At 55.3% G+C, this 18,863-nt stretch overlaps 2 protein-coding genes across 3 annotated transcripts in view; both read left to right on the top strand.

Moving 5' to 3' along the window:
• The window catches only part of Hhipl1 (HHIP like 1), a 34,004-nt gene extending 28,157 nt beyond the window's left edge, over nucleotides 1-5,847 (top strand). The window contains exons 8-9 of the mRNA XM_045155060.1: nucleotides 1,447-1,529; nucleotides 3,799-5,847. Of these exons, the coding sequence (XP_045010995.1) occupies nucleotides 1,447-1,529; nucleotides 3,799-4,358 (643 nt within the window). The 3' untranslated portion in view covers nucleotides 4,359-5,847. The remainder of the gene's footprint in view (nucleotides 1-1,446; nucleotides 1,530-3,798) is intronic.
• Nucleotides 5,848-9,955: 4,108 nt separating this feature from the next.
• Nucleotides 9,956-18,863, top strand: part of LOC101606119 (cholesterol 24-hydroxylase) — a 28,142-nt gene continuing 19,234 nt past the window's right edge. Inside the window, exons 1-3 of one of the 2 annotated variants that reach the window (XM_004665600.2) lie at nucleotides 9,956-10,078; nucleotides 16,520-16,600; nucleotides 17,403-17,484. In XM_004665600.2, the coding sequence (XP_004665657.1) occupies nucleotides 9,960-10,078; nucleotides 16,520-16,600; nucleotides 17,403-17,484 (282 nt within the window). In that variant the 5' untranslated portion in view covers nucleotides 9,956-9,959. Of the gene's footprint in view, nucleotides 10,079-15,979; nucleotides 16,048-16,519; nucleotides 16,601-17,402; nucleotides 17,485-18,863 lie in introns of those variants that run through there. The other variant, XM_045154814.1, reaches the window with a different exon arrangement.

Raw genomic sequence — 18,863 nt, 5'->3', positions numbered from 1 at the left:
TTGTCACAGTAGCTGCCCGTCAGCTTTAGAGAAGCCTTGGACTGGCCTGGCTCAGCCTCCCTTTGTCAGGGGCCATTTGAGATCATAAATACATGTGCCACTTTTCATCTGGCTTTGAGTGGAGATGCCGGGGAATCGAACCTCGGCAGTCAGGCTTTGCAAGCAAGCGCTTTTAACTGCTGAGCCATTTTTCCTAGCCTGAGATGTTTTTTGAGGTACAGTCTCACTCTAGCCCAGGCTGACTGGAGCTCACTCTGTAGCTCCAGGTTGGCCTTGAACTCATGGTGATCCTCCTATCTCTGTTTCCCAAGTGCTAGGATTATAGGTGTGAATAACCATGGCTGGTTTAAGATATTTTTAAAGAAATATTTTATTTTATTTTATTTTATTTAGTTATTTGAGAGAAGAGAGAGGGGGGAGAGAAAGAAAGAAAGAAAGAGAGAGAGAGAGAGAGAGAGAGAGAATAGGCACGTCAGGGCCTCTAACCACTGTAAATGAACTCCAGACACATGTGCCACCCTGTACGTCTGGCTGTATGTGGGTACTGGAGAATTGAACCTGGGTCCTTTGGCTTTGCCAGCAAGCACCTTAACCACTAAGCCATTTCTCCAGCCTCTGGTGTAAGATTTTTAAAAATATAATTTCTTTAGGAGACAACACTCCTGCACAGGCCTGTGGCAGTCAGAGCACGGAAAAGCTATGCCTCTAGCTTTGAGATGCTTGTGTACCTCATAATGTCTTCAGCCTCTGGGAAGCTCTGTGCCCCTCTTCTGCCAAGTTTGTCTGAAGGCCATCCCCCTCTCACGTGGCTGCTCCCACCCCTTGCTGACAGGACCCTATTGAATTCCTTGGCCCACATGAGGTAGTCTGGGAATAGGGTCGAGTCCATTCAGAGAATCACAGATCAACAGCCAAAAACTAATTAAAATGGAATTCTAGTCCTTCTTGTGTCCCAGAAGGATGGTGGAGGAGGCCAGTTCATACCCTGGCAACACTTCTCAGACTCTACATGCAGTTTTCTGAAACCCCAGGCCCTGAAGCTGTGCCCCAGCCTCCAGAGGCTAGCTTCCCACAGTTCCTTTCTCATGCCCACTCTGTTTTTTTAACTTGCCTTAACTGTCCCCAAGTCCTTCCAGGCTGAGGCCTGGCCAGAAACCCAGTGGAGAGACGGGCAATCCATAAAGTGGAAGGGGAGGGTGAAGGACAGGGCAAGAGTGGGCCAGCTACTGGACTGGAGCTGGCACTGTGGGGAAAAGATTTTCCATCTCCCTGAGGACATGGAGAGGCAAGGGTGCTGAAGGGCCCATGGTAGCAGGCACTCAAAAGCGGACATTTGTTACTGCTGTCCCCATGCACACGTTGCCCTCTCTGCCTGGCTGGGAAGGAGGATGGTAGGAGAATCATCTCCCAGGGTGGAGCTCATGACATATTGTGTGTCCTTGGCAGACGGGCACCTCCTGGCAAGTGCCGGATCCGCCCAGCACAGGTGAAGGTGAAGAGCCGTCTCATCCCTTTTGTGCCCAAGGAAAGTAAGTGCCTTCCCGGGGCTGTCGGGAGGAGCTCCTGCTGTCCCTGGGGCCAGACCTGGGATCCCAGAGGGCCCTTACACCCATCACTGTGTCTGATGCCCACTGGGCCCTCAGTGAAAGTCGGTGGGACTCTAACAAGTGCATCTTGGTGGACTGGCCTCCACTCCCTAAATCCAGTCCAGGTGGTGGGTAGGTGGCTCCAGGGGGCTTCAGTCTCAGGCAGGACATGGCAAGGGGGAGAGATATCTGTGCCAGCATGGAATGCTTGTAGAACTTGGGAGTGGCAGAGAGACGGTGTCTCCGTGAAAGCATAGGATGGGCTCACCCCACGTCCTGAGGGTCAGGCACAGCTGAATTGACCACCCAGGCCTGGAGCCATGAGAACAAGGGTATGTCTGGAAAAGGAGCCCATTTCCCTGTGCTCAAGCAGGGGAGGAATAACAATATGGTGTCACAAAACATTTTGCATTTTAAAAGATGGAGAAAATCTATCTGTTCATCCACCCACCCATTCATCATCCATCCATAATTCACCTATCCATGTATCATCCACCTGCCCATCCATTATTCATCCATCAATCCAGCCATCAGTCACCTATTCATCCATCCTTTCATTAGCCCACCCACCATCCATCCATCCATGTGCTCTGTACACTCCGGGGATATAATGCTGAGCAGCACAGCTCTGATCTTGCCTTTTTGGGGGGGTCTTGTCCCATAGAATTTCCCAGTTTGAAAATATTCCTCTAACTAGTTCAGAATTTAAAACTCCACTCTGTCGGCCAGAGGAACTAATTCAACAGAGCAGGCTGCAGGTGGGAGCGCTGGGCACGCAGACAGACTGGGGGCGGGGCTCCCCGTGGAGGGGCGGTTGGAGGTTGGAAGGAGCACGGAGGCTGGAAGATAGCCAGCTTTCCCTCACTACTTCAGCAGCGTCTTGAGTCAGCCACGTGGTGCTGGGTGCAGGAGGGCACAGGGAGAATCAGACAGGCCTTGTCCTGGTTGGGAGACACAGGGACGTCATCGACAGGAATCTGGGGAGAAGATGAGGGGCACATGGGGCAGGGTTGGGGAGGGCGTAGGTGGGGGTGGGCTGAGGGTGAGGGTGGTTAGGCAGTCTAGGTAGAGGGAAGGCAGGAGCAGAGAGGGAGAAACACGGCTCTTTGGGGACCAGAAAGCCCTCTTTTGCGGGTGGAGGGCAGCTGTACGGCAGTTGGAGAGGGTTCCTCAAGACTTGGCGCTCGGAGCCCTGGCCGGTGCCTGGCCTTTATCCTCAGAAGCATTTCGTTGGTTCACATCTCTGTGGTTTTGCAGTGGAACTGACTGAAGGGAGGGTGGAGATTGTAGGGACTTAGTGGTTCCAGGGTCCTTCCAAGGGGAAGTGACTGTCGTTTGGGGGTTCAGCGGTCCTATGAATCACAAAGGGCGGCGTGTGGACAGTGTCTGATACGGACTGCAGCTTGCCAGTGTGGCCTGTCTCAGGCCTCCAGTAACTTCCTGTGGCTGCCCAGGAAGATAGATGTGCTTGGAGTCCGGCTTTGGGCCACTCCTACCACACACTCGGATTGTTCACATTGAGTCTGTCGTGGCAGGCGACAGGGCCAGCAGCCTTGGGATCCCAGAGGAGAGAAAGCCGTCCTGATCCAAGGAGGTCGCTTTGGGTCCAGTAACCTAGGATGTGCTGGCTGTGGACCCTCAGCAGCTCCTGTGTGCCTATGGACTCTGCTTCTGCACCCTGAGAAGCCACTGGAAGCAGAAAGGGTCCTCTGCTCTTAGAAGCTTTCCAGGCACCACTTCTCCCACTGTGCTCCAGTTACAGGGCCTGGCTATCTTCTCATCACCTTAGTGACTCCTGGAGGGCAGGGTTGGGGGTGAGAAGACCCACTAGCAGACTGGCACAGAGCAGCTCCCATCCAGGGTTTGCTGAATGAAGAGCCTGGCACAGTTCTAGGTTGGCATCCTGTAGGGCCAGGATGACCTGAAAGTACCGCTGGTGCCTGAGAGTTGGGATGTGAGTGGGGTCCTCAGTCCCAGGGATCCACGTGGTGCTGAATGCTGGAGGTCACAGAGGAAGCAGACAGACCTTGTGGTGGTTGGGAGACACGGAGAAGTCACCTGCCAGGAATCTGGGGCCCTTGGTCTATTCCAGAATCACCAGGGTCCCTGGTGGCCGCTCCTCCTCCCCGGGGTAGGAGGGCAGCGTGGGAAGGCAGCTGAACCGGGCTGGGGCAACTGGATCCCTCTGACGGAAAGCTCTTCCTTTGCGCAGAGTTCATCAGGACACCAGAGAGCACCCCGCGCCCCACAGAGCGCCCCAAAGCGCGCCCCAAAGCGCCAGCATCTACCAAGTCACCCCGCCGCAGCAGTCCCATAGCCACTTCCCCGTCGCCCAGCCCGCCTCCTGCCCGACCCACGCGGCGGCCAGGGGGCCGGAGGGGCAGCGGGCGGCGGCGGGGTCGGCCGGGCACCACGGACCTGTCACTCCCAAACGGCGCGGTGCGCCTGGTGCGGCCCTCAGGCCTGAGCTCGGGCCGCGGCCGCGTGGAGGTGTTCGTGGACGGACGCTGGGGCACCGTGTGCGACGATGCCTGGGATGACAAGGCTGCTGCTGTCGTGTGTCGCCAGCTGGGCTTTCCCCACGTGGTGCGCGCCGCCAGGCGCGCAGAGTTTGGCGAGGGCCGCGCGCTGCCCATCCTGCTGGACGACGTGCGGTGCTCCGGCGATGAGCACAGCCTGCTGGGATGCAAGCACGCTGGCGTGGGCATCCACAACTGCGGGCACCAGGAGGACGCGGGCGTCGTGTGCAGCCACCAAGACCCTAACTTGTAGGCAAGCCTGACCCTGCCATCCGACAAGGCTAGAGCCTAGCAGGGTCCCTTCGCCTGGTTCAACCCACACAGGGCGTGGCGGAGGTCGTGTGGCGCATGTGCAGAGCTGTCCCATTGGACCCTGTGGGCATGCAGGACACTGTGTCCTTGGCATCGCCGCCCACGTGCTCCATGGGCCAGAAGAGCTCTTACCTGCTGGCAGGAATGATCTGGACTCGCAGGCAGAGGGCATCTGTGTCAGAAGCAGACACACCCCCGTTTACCTTCACAGATACACAGCTGGCAGACTGAGGGAGGGGCCAGGCTTACCCTGCCAGGGCCTCTAGAGTGATAGGTGCCAGACCAGCTGAAGTATGACCTGAAGGATGTGGCTGGAGGAACAAGGCCCAAGAATGGACAGGTGATGCAGCAGTTAGAGTCTCTAGAGGGTAGGAAAGCAACTGGGGGGAGGCAGAGAAGACATCAAGACAAGTCCAGTGGGGCCTATGACCATGGCTGCCCACGAGGCATGAGGCTGCTAAAAGGAATCAAGCACCCATCTCCTGGGAGAGCAGACTGAGAATCCTGGATGACCTCTGAGGCCACTTAGGAGACCTTCGCATACCTGGGGAAGCTCTGGACCCCCTTCATCCCCGAGACCTGGCTCCTGCTTTGTGGACAGAAATCCCCTGATAAGCCCACCTGGCCTCTCTGGTCCCTGGGTTCCAGCAAAGGAGGCCCCTCTACTCCCATGGTTGTGTCTGGGACCTTTGGGGGCTCCTGTCATGTCCCCATCAATGCTCTGAAATCTCAGGGGACCCTCTAAGGCCTCCAGCCCCACCTAGGGGCTTCCTAGGCTATAGGGCCAAAAAGACTACTAATTCTGTCACCATGGCTGTGCCAAGAATGTGACTGTTTACAACCCCTCCCTTCCTCGGGACCCTTAGCCTCCCTTGCCTGGGAGTTGGGGTACAAGGTTAAGGGGGTCAGCAGATTGGAGGCAGGGCCTGCAGCCAGCCTGCAGTTAGGAAGGTCACTTGTTCAAGGAGGTCCTCAGCCTTTGACCTGTGCCACAGCGCTGGACGGGGAGCTCAGGACTGCTGAGCTTAAGGTCAGATGGGTGCGGGGCTGGAGAACAGATGAGTCACTGGGCAGTGAGGGCAGGATGTGGTCTGTGGTGGGCAGGAGTGGCCAGGGGTCTGAGTGAGACTCCCTGCCCAGCCTTGTGGGAAGAGGCCCCATCCACACTGAGTTCTGAGTTAAGCAGGTCTGGGTGGTATGCCAGGCAGAGGAACTGGCGCAGGTCTGGGTCCAGGCTCGTCAACGCCTGCTCCTGTTCTGTGCAGCTGAGTGTGGAGCGCTGGGATGTGGAGTGAGGTCGAGGGTCACCCTCGCTAGAGCAAGCCTCTGGAAGCTGGTATTCTCTGAAATAAAAGGGTTTTCTGAGCAGTTCCAGAAAAGATTACATCCTGGAGCAAAGCTGCTCAGCCTCCAGCCCTAAGACCTCGGAACAGGGGAGTCTGTGTCCTCGTACCTGGGGTGAGGGCCGCCCTTATGATACAGTGAGGGAGGAGGCCGGGTTGTCTATACCAAGCCATCCTGGCACAATCCAGAGCAGGAGACTTGGGCTCAGTGGACAGTGCACTACACGGATCCGCTCAGTGCTTCAGAAGGGGTTGAGGCTAACAGGAAACTTCCCTGAGGTTGACCACTGTGCCCTTGCCTCTGGCTGGGTCAGGGCCCCAGGTGGCAACCCTTTTCCCTATCTCCAGCACCTGCAGTCTGTGGCTCACGTCAAGCAAGCTAGTGTGAAACCTCGAGCTCCCCAAGGTATTGCATCTAACCCCTTGCAAATTTTCAACTGGGATGTCTGACTAGTAGGTTCAAGGAGGCTGGAGAGACAGGGACCAGTCCTGACTGTGTCCTTGTGACAATCACACTGTCTTATCCTCAGTGGAAATTGGAAGTAATCAGCAGGATTACTGGAAGGTAATACTACACATGTTCTCAGGATGTCCCAGATAGCTCCTGGACAGAAAGCTCTGCACTAGGCTGGTGGCATCCATGCTGGCAGCTGCCACCTATGCAAGACAACGGGGGAGGCGTGCTCTTGTGAAAGAACCAGCATCAGATCAGAATGACTGGAAGGAATCCCCAAAATGGGGAAGAAAGAAGCCCCCTCAGCCTCAAACGGGACACCCAAAAGTGGGCACTTGTTTTCTCATTGCTTTCCTGTGAAGCACCCACCTGTATGTAGGTAACACCCTTCTCACGCCACGGGCTTTGGTGTGTTGGCTCACTGCATCCCAGACACCCCCAACATCGCTATCCCTCCCTCTGTCCCCAGGGTGGCTACTGGCTGGTATCCAGGGCTTTGGAAGCCCTTCTAGCACCTGCCCCGCCCCCTTCCCCTGGGCTCCTGCTGCGTCTCCCCAGTTCCTCTCAAGGAAGCCATGTCCTACAGCATGTCCACATTGTCGTTTGTTTGCAGGTCTGAGCAGAATCACCACCACACAGGTGACAGGACCCCACTGCAGCTTTGAATCCGGAGGCCTGGGGCGGGCTGAGGGCTCGCTGTTTTAGGGCCTGGGTGACGTGGGGATAGACTCTGGGGCTCGTTATTTATGCTAGCGCTGCCCCACAGAGACACCATGTTCCCAGAAGCCATATTTTAAAAGTTTTTTTTTTAAAGGTGCAGGTAAAAGTAATTTTATTTAACTTATTCAAAATATTTTAACAGGCAGTCATATGAAATGTAATTGACTCAATATTTTTATGGGTGTCAAATTTGTGAAATCTTTTTTTAAAAATTTTTTTGGTTTATTTTTATTTACTTATTTGAGAGCGACAGACAGAGAAAGAGGCAGAGAGAGAGAGAGAGAGAGAGAGAGAGAGAGAGAGAGAGAGAGAATGGGCGTGCCAGGGCCTCCAGCCACTGCAGACAAATTCCAGATGCGTGCGCCCCCTTGTGCATCTGGCTAACATGGGACCTGGGGAATGGAGCCTCGAACCGGGGTCCTTAGGCTTCACAGGCAAGCGCTTAACCGCTAAGCCATCTCTCCAGCCCAAATTTGTGAAATCTTAAGTGCACCTGACACATCCAATTTGGGATAGCTCTGAAGCACTGGACAGACTCATGTAGTCTGTGGCTACTATATTGGATGCTGTTAGGGTGGTCTCCGGGCCTTACCCTTCCCAGAGAAGGGCCAGGTGGCTGGTCATGTTGCAGGCATTGCTGCCCGCTGGCTGCTGGCTGCCTGTCCTGGGGAAGGGCTGTCAGTCAGTCCTGGAACCTGAGGTGTGTGTCCATAGCTAATAACAGAACAGGAACTGCAGCAGGGAAAGCTGACACACCTTCATGCGAGGACAGGAACGGGGGAGCAGGTCATACCGAGCCACATCACTAATGTCTCCTGCCCCGTCCTCTCAGCCCTGGCTGGACAGGCTCAGGTTGATTAAAGTACCTGATGCTTGCTCGATTCAGGCTTCATAAGGACCCCAGTCTGTGCTCAGAACTGGTTAGCATCTGGCCCAAGAAGCCATGTTCACGGTACAGAGAGACAAGGCAACAAAAAGTCAACTTCACCCAGCCCGATACATCTCATAAGGCCAGGGTGCAGTTCCATAAACCGGCTTACTAAAAGCATGAATATGAAGACATATATACATATATATATATGTTTTTTCTTTTCCTTCCAGTACTGGGTGTTGAACCAGGACCTTGCCCTCATATTGCTAAGCAAGCACTCTACCATTGGGCTATATAGCCCAGCTCTATTTTTTTGTGCAAAGCTGGCCCCAAACTCTCTATGTAATTGAGGCATTCACTTGGACTTTCTGATCTTCCTGCCTGAACCCCCGAGCATTGATCCTACAAGCATAAACCACCCAGTTTATGCTGGGGTGCTTGGGAATCAAACCCGGGACTTTGCACGTGCTACGTAGGGTTTATATCAACTGTGCCACATCTCCAGCCTCTCAATCCTATTTAAAACCTTTTTTTTTTTTTTTTTGAGGCACTGTCTTAAGTAGCCCAAGCTGGCCTTAAACTCTATGTATCCAGAACTCTAGAACTTGCAATTCTCCTGCCTCAGCCTCAGGAATAGCTGGAACTACAGGCATATGCCACCACAGCTGGCTCTTTCTGCCTAGCTGCCTCAGCTCATCTCAGACCATGAAAGAAGTGTACCCTTCCTTGAAGCCTCAGCCTCTGTCCCCCTTACCCCGAAACCTAGAAGTCAAGGGAACAGGTTTACTTCCCTGCACCTCTAGTAAGGTCATCTGGGTCCCACGTGTGCCCCTGTCGCCGCTTATCGCTGCCACTTGGGGGCGAAATGACAAGCCAACACCCCCCTGCAGACTCCTAGGCCCTGCCGTCCTGGGTTGAATGCCTGGCTTCGGGACCTGCTCAGGCTTCATTGGATCCCGAGGCAGAAATCTTGGCTCGTCTGTGCTGGACAAGCTTAGCCCGTGGGGGCTGTCCATGCTATGTCTTGGAAAGGAGGAGGCGCACAACCGCCCCCTCCAGGTTTTGCTACCCCCCCCAAACCTCTCCAAGACCCGCCCAAGGCAGGGGAGGGATTTGGCCTGGCATCTGCCCTCCCCTAGCCGGAGGGTCCTCTCGATCCACGGCTGCCACTCTGCAAGGCCCCCCGGGGTTAGGCCTGGGAACTGAGACATCCAGGTTGCGCTCTTCCATCTCCCTCTAGTAGGCGAAGCAGGATGCTGTTTCGTAATCACCCTGTGGCCACCCGGCGCGCTTCTCGCTGTCGCCGGAGGCCGCCGCCCTCTGGACCCAGAATTTACCAAGTCCAGCTTCTGCAGACCCACGTTTGGGACCCGGGCTTTCCGAGGTGTGGAAGGCCCCGGCGGTTCCCGGGACTCCAGCCCGAGGCCCCAGAGAGCCTCAGTCCAGACGCAGTCGTCCTGCGTCCCGCCGGGACCTCGGTTCCCTCCGCGCCTACGGCGGGAAGGAAGGCGGGCGCTCCGCGTGGACCGGCCGGCAGAAGAAACCAACTTTGGGGGCGCTGGGGGTCCAGGGAGAGGTGTGGGAACCGCCGGCGCTGGATGGTCAGGATGGAATTTCCAGGAGGCTCGAGCGAGCGCTCGGAGCACGCGTGGAGGGACGAAGTCTTCGGCGGCGCCGAGGGGGAGGAGCCAGCGGGCCGCACTCGGCGCCGCCGCCGGGCTGCACGCGCTGGGGAAACCGGGGTTGCCAGGGACAACGCGTTCTGGGAGGGGCTGGCTGCGGGGCGGAGCCTGAGACCGAGAGTGGCAGAGAAGGGGCGTGGCATCTTGAGGGGCGGGACTCAAGCCCAGAGCAAGGTTGTGATTGGTTACGACTACCTGGAGTGGGCGGGGCCGGGGCCCGGCCAGGGGCGGGGCTCCTGAGGGGGCGTGGTCGCGCGGGGGCGGGCCTTGCGAGCCGGAGCCGGAGGCGGAGACGTGGTTGGCAGGTCCGCACGCCGGGGGAGGGGTCGAGCCGGCGGGGGCGGTGCTGGGGAAGCGCCGGGCCTGGGGCCGAGGCGGCGCGCGGCGGCGGGCGCTGACAGCCCAGTCGGCTCGCGGCCTCCCGCCCCCCTCGGCAGCCGTCGCCGACCTCGGCCCGGCCTGGCCCGGAGCCATGAGCCCTGGGCTGCTGCTGCTCGGCAGCGCCGTCCTGCTCGCCTTCGGCCTCTGCTGCACCTTCGTGCATCGCGCTCGCAGCCGCTATGAGCACATCCCCGGGCCGCCGCGGCCCAGGTGAGCGGGCGGTGGGGGCGGGGGCCTGGATGGGGCGCGCGCAGCGGAGGTGGGGGGTCATCGGGGCACCGCGTCCAAGCCCGCGTCGGGGCCGGGGGACTCCAAGCCTCGCCTCCTGCGCGCGGCCGCGGGGAGACGGAGGCCGGGAGAGGGGCGCTAACTATTCTTAGTAACAAATTACTCACAGCCGCAGCAGCAGCTGGGCGCCCACCGCGCCCGGCTGGGCCCCGCAAATGTGATGACAGCGACAGTCCCGTCAGGTAGGCACTGTTGTTACCCCATCGTCCAGACCGGGAGACTGAGGCACGCAGAGGAGAAGTCACCTGCCCAAGGTCACACAGTTGGTAAACCTAGATTTAGACCCAGGTCAAGCCTGCCTCCGAAGTGGGTGCTGTTAACTTTGGGACTTGGACGGGGTCCACCTGTCAAAGTACAGATCCCACTGTTCTTTGGTCACATTCCTTTGTGTCTGTGTTCCTGTCCTGGGATGTCACATTTGTCACTTCACTGCTTCCATTTCATTTTTGGCCCTCACCCAATTTACCAGTCCCCCACCCCCACCAAAAGCCAACCTTTTGGAATCGTGGCTGTTCCGTGTCCTTGTCCCAAGGGCTTGCCATCACTTTAGAACTAAGAACCCAGTTCAAATGAAGCTCACTACATGGCCAGGAAGGCCCCTGCTGAGTTTGAGATCCCCCTCAGCACCTGACCGCTTCTCTCCCCTCTTGCTTACTCGTCACCGCCCCAGCCGGCTTGCTTTCTACCTTTCTCCCAGGGTTTTTTTGAGCCCCTTTCTCAAGCCTGGCCTTGGAGGCTTCTTCCTGGGCTCATGTCACATATGCCTTCCCACCCACCCTCTGTAAATCCCACAGAGACATGAACTCCCTTTCCACCTGTTGACTGTGCCCCCTTTAGAATGTGAGCCCCACAAGGGCAGGGATGCTGCGTGTCCCTTTGCGGATCCCCAGTACCTGGCATGTTGCAGTTGCTCAATAAATATTCGTTGAATGAATGAATAAATGATGGTATTAGATACACTTTTTAAAACCTCAGGACATGAACCTTCTGGAAGGCGTCAGGTCCAGCACAGAAGCCGGAATTCCTGTCTGATGGATTTAGGCATGATCTCTGTGTTTGGTGACACAGGGTGGTCATTGTCCCCTCCCCCCTCTTTGCCCTCCCTGTGCCCTCTCCAACCTGGGGGTCTTCCCTGGGACCTCCTTTCCCTTTCCCTCGCTAAGCATCTCTTTATCTCTGTTCCCTGTTCTACCGAGATGAGCCTTCTCCCAGCCTTCCAGGTTTGGATGGGATACTAGCTCCTCGGGGAGACCCCTCCTCTGGACCCCTGAATGCATTGACGATACTCGAGTAGTGCACTGCTCAGTGATCTCTCATAGCACAGTGGTAACTGGGTAATTATCCTTGTCACATCTTGTTACGTGTCTGTCTCCTTCATGGGCCCCATGTCTGTCTTATTCACTGCAGAGTCCCCGTTTGTAGCCCAGCAGCTCCTGGCACATGCTCAGTGAACCAAGGTGTAATCTCCAGGTTCTGTCAGGCACACCACTACCCTGCATCACATCCATGCCAGTGGCCGGCAGCTGGGGTGTGAATGGCTCCCTGCTTGCTCTCACAGTCTTGTTCTTGCTGGGTCTTCTATACCCGGGGCCTTCAGGATTTGCAGCTTTGGTCAGGCCTGCATTGGAAGAAGGCAGAACTGAACTTGAGCCCTTCTGCTGACATCTCTTCTTAAACATTGAGCTGTGACTTGCATACCACAACGCCTACCCTTTGGAAGTTTCTAGCGTAGTCACAGAGTTGTATAACCCTTGCCACAAGTTCTAGAATGTTGCCATCACCTCAAGACGAAACCTTCTTCTTATGAGCCATCACACCCTAGCCCCCCACCCCACCTCCACGTGCCTAGCACTGATCTGCCTTCTGTCGCATAGATTTGCCTCCTGTGGACATTTCAGATAAATGTAATCATGCAATATGTGGCCTTTTGTCTCTGCCTTCTTTCATTGGCATAATAGTTTCCAGGGTCAACCATGTAGCAGCACGCATCTACCTTTCTCTTCCTGCTGTGGCAGAAATCTGTCCATCTCTTCTGGCACAGGCTACCTGTGATCTTCCGCTGGGTGGAGGGCAGAGCGTGGGAGGAGGCTGACTATAGCGACAGGTGGGCTCTTTATTCAAGGAGGTGATCGAAATAGTGCAGATGTAAAAGGATTTTGGATTAAAACTTGCTTGGTGGTCAGCTATAACACTGACCAAACAAAGCTTCAGAACTGCTTCTAGGACAGAGAAGATGTTCTGGCATGAGGAACCTGAGCCCCCAAGCTGGGATCGGTAACAACAAAAACCCTTGTAGCGAGCGTCCAGGAGCCGCACTTGCTCCTCGCTGTCCCCAGGCCTGGCCAGCTTGAGGCAAGGAACCTTCTGCCTTCAGGAGACAGCGTCTGCACCCTCAGTCCACCCTCCTACTCTGCAGGAGGCCCTTTCTGCCAGGATTCACTCCCTGTATGTGCCTTCTCTGTGTTCATTCTTTTTTGAGTCTGGGTCTCCCTCTAGGCCAGGCTGACTTGGAACTCTTTCTGTAGTCCAGGCTGGCCTTGAACTGATGATCCTCCTCCTCAGCCTCACAAGTGCTGGGATCATCGTTGTGTGCCATTATGCCCAGCTCCTCCTCTGTTCTTATTACAGCATCCTACTTCATGACCTACGTAAGAGCTGAAAAGTTAAGCCCTACTTGCTGATCCCACACAAACACCTACGGCTGCTAAACTCACTGACTAAAGTTCCCTTTCCCTGCTGTAAACTTCCTCACCAGTTCCTCCTACTCTGGTTATTTGTGATGGATGTCAGTTTCAAAAACTGAATGGACTCTCTCGCCTAGTGCTTATTAATTTTGGAATATATATTTTTTAAATTTTTGTTTATTTATTTGAGAGTGACAGACAGAGATATATAGAGAGAGTGGGTGCACCAGGGCCTCCAGCCACAGCAAACAAACTCCAGACGGGTGCGCCCCTAGTGCATCTGGCTAACGTGGGTCCTGGGGAATCGAGCCTTGAACCGAGGTCCTTAGGCTTAACAGGCAAGCGCCTAACTGCTAAGCCATTTCTCCAGCCCATGGACTATATATTTTTTGACATTGTCTCCTGGTAACTTCTAATTTCTCTTCCCATCTCAAAGTGCCAAGCTGCCCACTGTGGAGGGGGGCTGTTTTACAAAGAGCCCCACTCCTGGGTCCTGTTGGAGTCCAGTGGATTCTGAGTACACATCTGAGAACTCACCACCCTGATCCTCTGACACCATTCACAGACAGCCCGCCCACCTCTAGGGAGTAGCTATTTCTCAACTGTTGTGGGGACTCCATCCATCTGGCAGCCTCACAGTGGGCCCTTCAGATGCCCCTGCGCACTAGTAACTCACACTGTTACCAGAAAGTGAGTTTGTTGGGAAACGCCAGGTAGAGGTTACTCTGCCCTACAGCGATCTCTGCCCTGCCCTGCCTTTGGTAATCTACCACCAGGGCATAATTGGGCTACTCCCTGTCAGGGCTTCCAGTGTTCTGCCGTCCCCCAGTCTTTCCATTTCTTCCTGGTGTTGGGCTTGTCCTCTCCCCAGCGCCCCCTGCCGGAAGCACAGGGAAAGGGCTTTGATTCTGTTTCTTGCCTGGTCTTGGGTGCAGGTTCTGGGGTCTGACCGGTCTGGGGGGTCAGGAAGACCCAGACTCACAGAAATGACTCAAAACTGAGGGCACACCCCCGCCATTTATAGACTGGGAAGAGACAGTCGATTATTGTGGAACTATGGCCAGTCGTGTGGCCACCATCAGGGCTCACCATTTTCCAAGGCCCTTCACCTGGAGTGACCTCAGTGTCACTGGAAGCTGCCGTACACTTCCTGTCCCAGTGCATTCACCCGCCCTCTCTCCAGGCGGCTTTCTTGCCTTCTCTCAGTCCTGTCACCGCCCCCTCCATCCACATGCTCAGCTTTTATTCTCGCCTCCTACTTCCCGGAGAAAATAGAGCAGGGACAACTTCCTGCCCTGGGCTCCACAGCCACAGCGCCCCGCCCCGCCCCGCCCCCGCGCCGCAGCCCGCAGGTGCCTCCCAGCTGCTCCAGCCCTGGCCACTACTGCCCTGGGCAGGGCCAGTGTGCTCCCTCCGCCCAGCGGCCCTGCCCAGCATCACCCGCAGCCTGCTCACACTTCTGCATCTCTCCCATCTTTATATAACACACTGTAGCAATCCCCGGCTGGAAGAGCCTGCCTCATCCTCTTGCTGTTCCCCACTCCCCACACCCCAGCTCCTGCCTTGGCAGACCCTGGTCTTTGGCTCCAGCCCTTCCTTCCGCTTGCTCTTGAGCCCATCTCCATTGGACTCTGGCCCCCTGCCTCTCCACGCACCTTGTTGGCTTCCATGTTACTGAAGCCAGCGTCAGTCCTGGGTCCCCAGCTTCCCAAGCCCCCCAGCCTCGTCCTTGTGCTGCCCTGCCTGGCTTCCTTCTCGGCTCTCCGCTCTCTTCTTCCCTCCTGCCTGCGCTCTTCTTTGCAACGGCTCATCCACTGTGGCCTCACTGGACACGCCAGCTGTCCGCTGTAGGCCTTCAGCCTGGAGCCTGCCCTGCGCTCCAGACTTCAATTGCCCTGCGCTCCAGACTTCATCTCTGCTTCCTGTCCCATGAGCCCCTCAGTGCCCACTGGCCGAACCAAACACCCATCCTCCTGACCTTACCTGCCTCAGCGCCCCCACCCGAGGCAGTCCCGAGTGAGACGAGAAATGAGGTGAGAGGAGCTTATGGGGACAGGGCCACCCAGGTTGGGGAATGTAGATAAAGAAAAAAGGTAAGAAAGCCAATAAAGCCGGGCATGGTGGCGCACGCCTATAGTCCGGGCACTGGGAGGCAGGGCTAGGATGGTCACTGTGAGTTCGAGCCTGAGACTGCCTAGTGAAATCCAGGTCAGCCTGGGCTAACACAAGACCCTACCTCATAATACCAAAAGAAAAAATAAAAGCCAGTAAAGCCGGTGGCTTCTGGGAAACTGAGGCACAATGGCCCTAGCTATTTCAGGAAGCGTCAAGCACTTCTCTGGAGCTGCCTCACAGGCACGGAGGGAGCAGGGTCACCCATGGGTCTCTTCCTTGGTGCAGAGCAGAGAGGCCCTGATTGCATTGCACCCGGGGGGTGCTTGGTGGCTCCTCTGTGCCCCACAGGCTGCTCTGGCCTGATCTGCTGAGTAGCCGACTGCTCCCTCTGCCAGCCTAACCCTCCTCACTGCCCACACCTACATGGTCAGCCTGTCCCATGGGCTTTGTCTTCAAGAGATCCACAACCTGACCCCTGTCGCCATGGCTGTCCCACTTTGTTCTGTCATTTGTCACCTCATACGGTGCCCCTGCGTTCCGGGGCTCTGTCCTAGTTGGTGCTGTCACGTGGCACAAAGTCAGGTCAGAGGCTGGCGTTGCTCTGCTCAGAGCCCAGCAGGGGCTCCCCCTCACTGCGGCCAGGGCCCACAGAGGTCTGTGTCATCCATCCTCCCACCTTGCTGTCCCCATTCTGTCCGCTTTCCCTTCAAGCACTCTGCTCTAGCACTTGGGTCTTCTGTGTAAGCACAAACACCCTTCAGGGCCCCTGTACCCGCTGCTCCCTCTGTTTGGAATGCTCTTCCCCAGACACAAGTGTGTCTGAATCCCTCACAGCTTTGAGTCTCAGCTCACGGGCCGCTTTCTTAAAGGGTACTCTGAATGAATGAAATGGGCCATCCCACACCTAAGCAACTCTCTGGCTTACTTGTTTATTTCATTTATTTTCTTTCCATTTGAGAATCTGAGTTCTATGACCCAGAAAACTCCAACTGCAGTTTCATTGTGATCCATTCAGGAGGCTACAGAGAGCAGGATTGAAACAAAACCACAGAGGGGACAAGACATCACAGGCATCTGAAAATACACTTCAAGGTGACACCAAGTAGACTTGTTTATGAGCTGGTGGTCACACTGCACACCTATGTAAACTGTCCCCTAGTGAGAAGGAGTGTACGGTGGTGCCGCTGTGGGAAAGTGGCCTCACCCCTCTCTCCTGCTGCAAACAATGTGGTCATGTTATATGTTGGCCTGGTGGTGGGGGAGGACCTGTGGGTGGGACTGGGCATGGGCTCTGGCACATGGTACATGTTAGAAGCAACTCCACGCTCAGTGCGCTAGCCCAGACCTCTAGCTAGGGGCCAGCGAAATAAAACTGCTCTCCCAGGAGGCCTTTGGCAACCACTGGAGCTGCCTTGCACCTGTCTGCAGAACTGGTAGGTGTCACTGAGTTGGTGCCGTGCCTCCGGAGGCCTCGGTTCCTAAAGCCACGGCCTCTTCTGGTCCCGTGGGAGAGGGGCCTCTTCTCACGTGACTGCCGCTGAGCCTGACGTCTCCATGTTTCTAGCTTCCTCCTAGGACACCTCCCCTACTTTTGGAAAAAGGATGAGGTTTGTGGCCGTGTTCTCCAAGATATGTTTTTGGATTGGTACGTTCCCACTTGTCATGTGTTGCCCTTACTTGGGGTCCCCTGAGGGAGCCTCACTCCATCAAGCCCAGCATACCGACTCCCAGCCCTCCCACCTTGGCCCAGAACAGCACTAGCGCCCTCCCCGGCAGGTCATTCCTGCCTCAACCCGTGCCCCTGGGGAGAGAGGTAGACAAAGCAGATTTGGAAGCCACTGACAGACTGAGGGGCCTTAAGCCAGCCAGTCGATGCTCTTTGAGCCTCTCAGTTCCTTCAACCATAAACTGGCATGGGGTGGGAGGGACCAGGTAACAGTCGTTGTTTTGGGGGGTCTTTACACGTTTCAGAGATCTTTAAAGTTGGCTGGGCATGGTGGCCTTTAATCCCAGCACTTGGGAGGCTGAGGTAGGAGGATCGCCATGGGTTTGAGGCCAGCCTGAGGCTACATAGTGAATTCCAGGTCAGCCTGGGTTAGAGCAAGACCCTATCTCAAAAAACAAAACAAAACAAGCAAACAACAACAACAAAAAGATCTTTAAAGGTATGATATTAATTCCCAGCACAGACTTTTGGGGCACTGAAATGAGAGGTGTTTCAACTCTGTTTTATGGTTGTGGAAACAAAGGCCTTGTAGGGGATGTGACTCAGCAAGAGTTAGCAACAGGATAGAGTGATCTCCCCAGAACCCTTGGCCCCAGAACAGGCTCTTGTGGCTGAGTGTCTTCTATTATGGGACACTCTTTTTGTTCTGACAGTGCAGAGACCCACTGCATCAGGGCTGACAGTCACATCTTGAATAGGTGACAGTCACTTTGGTTTTCAGGGCTAAGAAGTACGGACCGGTTGTGCGAATCAATGTCTTCCACAAAACCTCAGTCATCGTCACGAGCCCTGAATCTGTCAAGGTAGGAAGTGGAATGATCTCCAGTGGCGAAACCCCTCCCTTTTCCTGGGGTGGGGAGGGCCACTGGATCTCAGGAGTGGCTGTTGGTTGTCCGATTAACCCCTCCACCACCTTTGGGGCCTCCCCAAGCCCCATTGGGTGATGGGAGGGTGTGGGGGCTTTGCTGGTGTCATCTAAGTTGGGAATTCTACTAAATGGTCACACACATCTCATTTACCTGACTTAACTTCAGTTCTTTCATACGTGAGATGGGAATTGTAACTACCTCCCAGGACTCCGGTGAGAATTTACCATTGGTGGGTTTTATCTAGCAGAGCATCAGCAGAGCTTCCTGCAGCCAGGCGCTTTTCTGTGCCCGCCAGCCCTGCGAACGTGTGCAACACTCCCAGAGAGAGGTTTCACTAGCACTACTGAGATGGGCACTGGGACCGTGTGGGTCCTGGGAATCTGTCTTTAGCTGTTACTGCCTCAGGCACAGAAGTGTACCAACAGTGGAGGCTACCACAGACAGAGCCAGGATGCCCCTTGTACCTCAAGCTCAGTTTAGTGGCCAATTATAGAGTCCCCAGGCCCTGGGACAGCAGGGCATTGGGGACACCTGGTGATAGAGACCCTAGTTCAGTTGGTGAGAGGCTGGCATAGGTCTTAGACTACTCAGGGTTTTTTTAAGAGGGGCTGAGAAGTGGCATTTATTGTCATGGTCTTAGTGGAGTGGGTTGGTGGCAGAGTTAGGCATTTTATTTTGTATTTTATTTGTGCCATGTGTAAAGGCATGTGTGTGTATGTGCGCATGCATGTTATATGTGCCTGTATGTGCAGATGAATGTGCCTCATGTGTACCTGCGCAGCAGCCAGGGGAAGATATTGGCATCCTCTTCTATTGCCTTTTGCCTTATTTCCTTGGCACAGGGTCCCTTGCCAAACCTAGAGCTTGCATTGTTTTCCATTAGACTGCCTGGCCAGTGAGCCCCCGAGACCCTCTTATCCCCACCCCCCTCAGCATTGGATTTACAGATGTGATAGGCCACATTTAGCTTTTTAAAAAAATATTTTATTTATTTATTTATTTATTTATTTATTTATTTATTTATTTGAAAGAGAGAGAGAGAGGAAGAGGCAGAGAGAAAGAGAGAATGGTCACGCCAGGGCCTTCAACCACTGCAAATGAACTGCAGACACATGTGCCACCTTGTGCATCTGGCTTACGTGGGTCATGGGGAATTGAACCAAGGTCCTTTGGCTTCGCAGGCAAATGCCCTAACCGCTAGGCCATTTCCCCAGCCCCACACCTAGCTTTTTATGTGGGTGTTGGAGATTGAATTTGGGTGTTCAAGCTTGCGTAGCAAGCACTCTTATCCACTGAGTCATCATCGTCTTATC

The sequence above is a fragment of the Jaculus jaculus genome, chromosome 7, assembly GCF_020740685.1.
Source record: "Jaculus jaculus isolate mJacJac1 chromosome 7, mJacJac1.mat.Y.cur, whole genome shotgun sequence".
Lineage (NCBI taxonomy): Eukaryota > Metazoa > Chordata > Mammalia > Rodentia > Dipodidae > Jaculus > Jaculus jaculus.
This window is presented reverse-complemented; position numbering and strand designations above follow the sequence as displayed.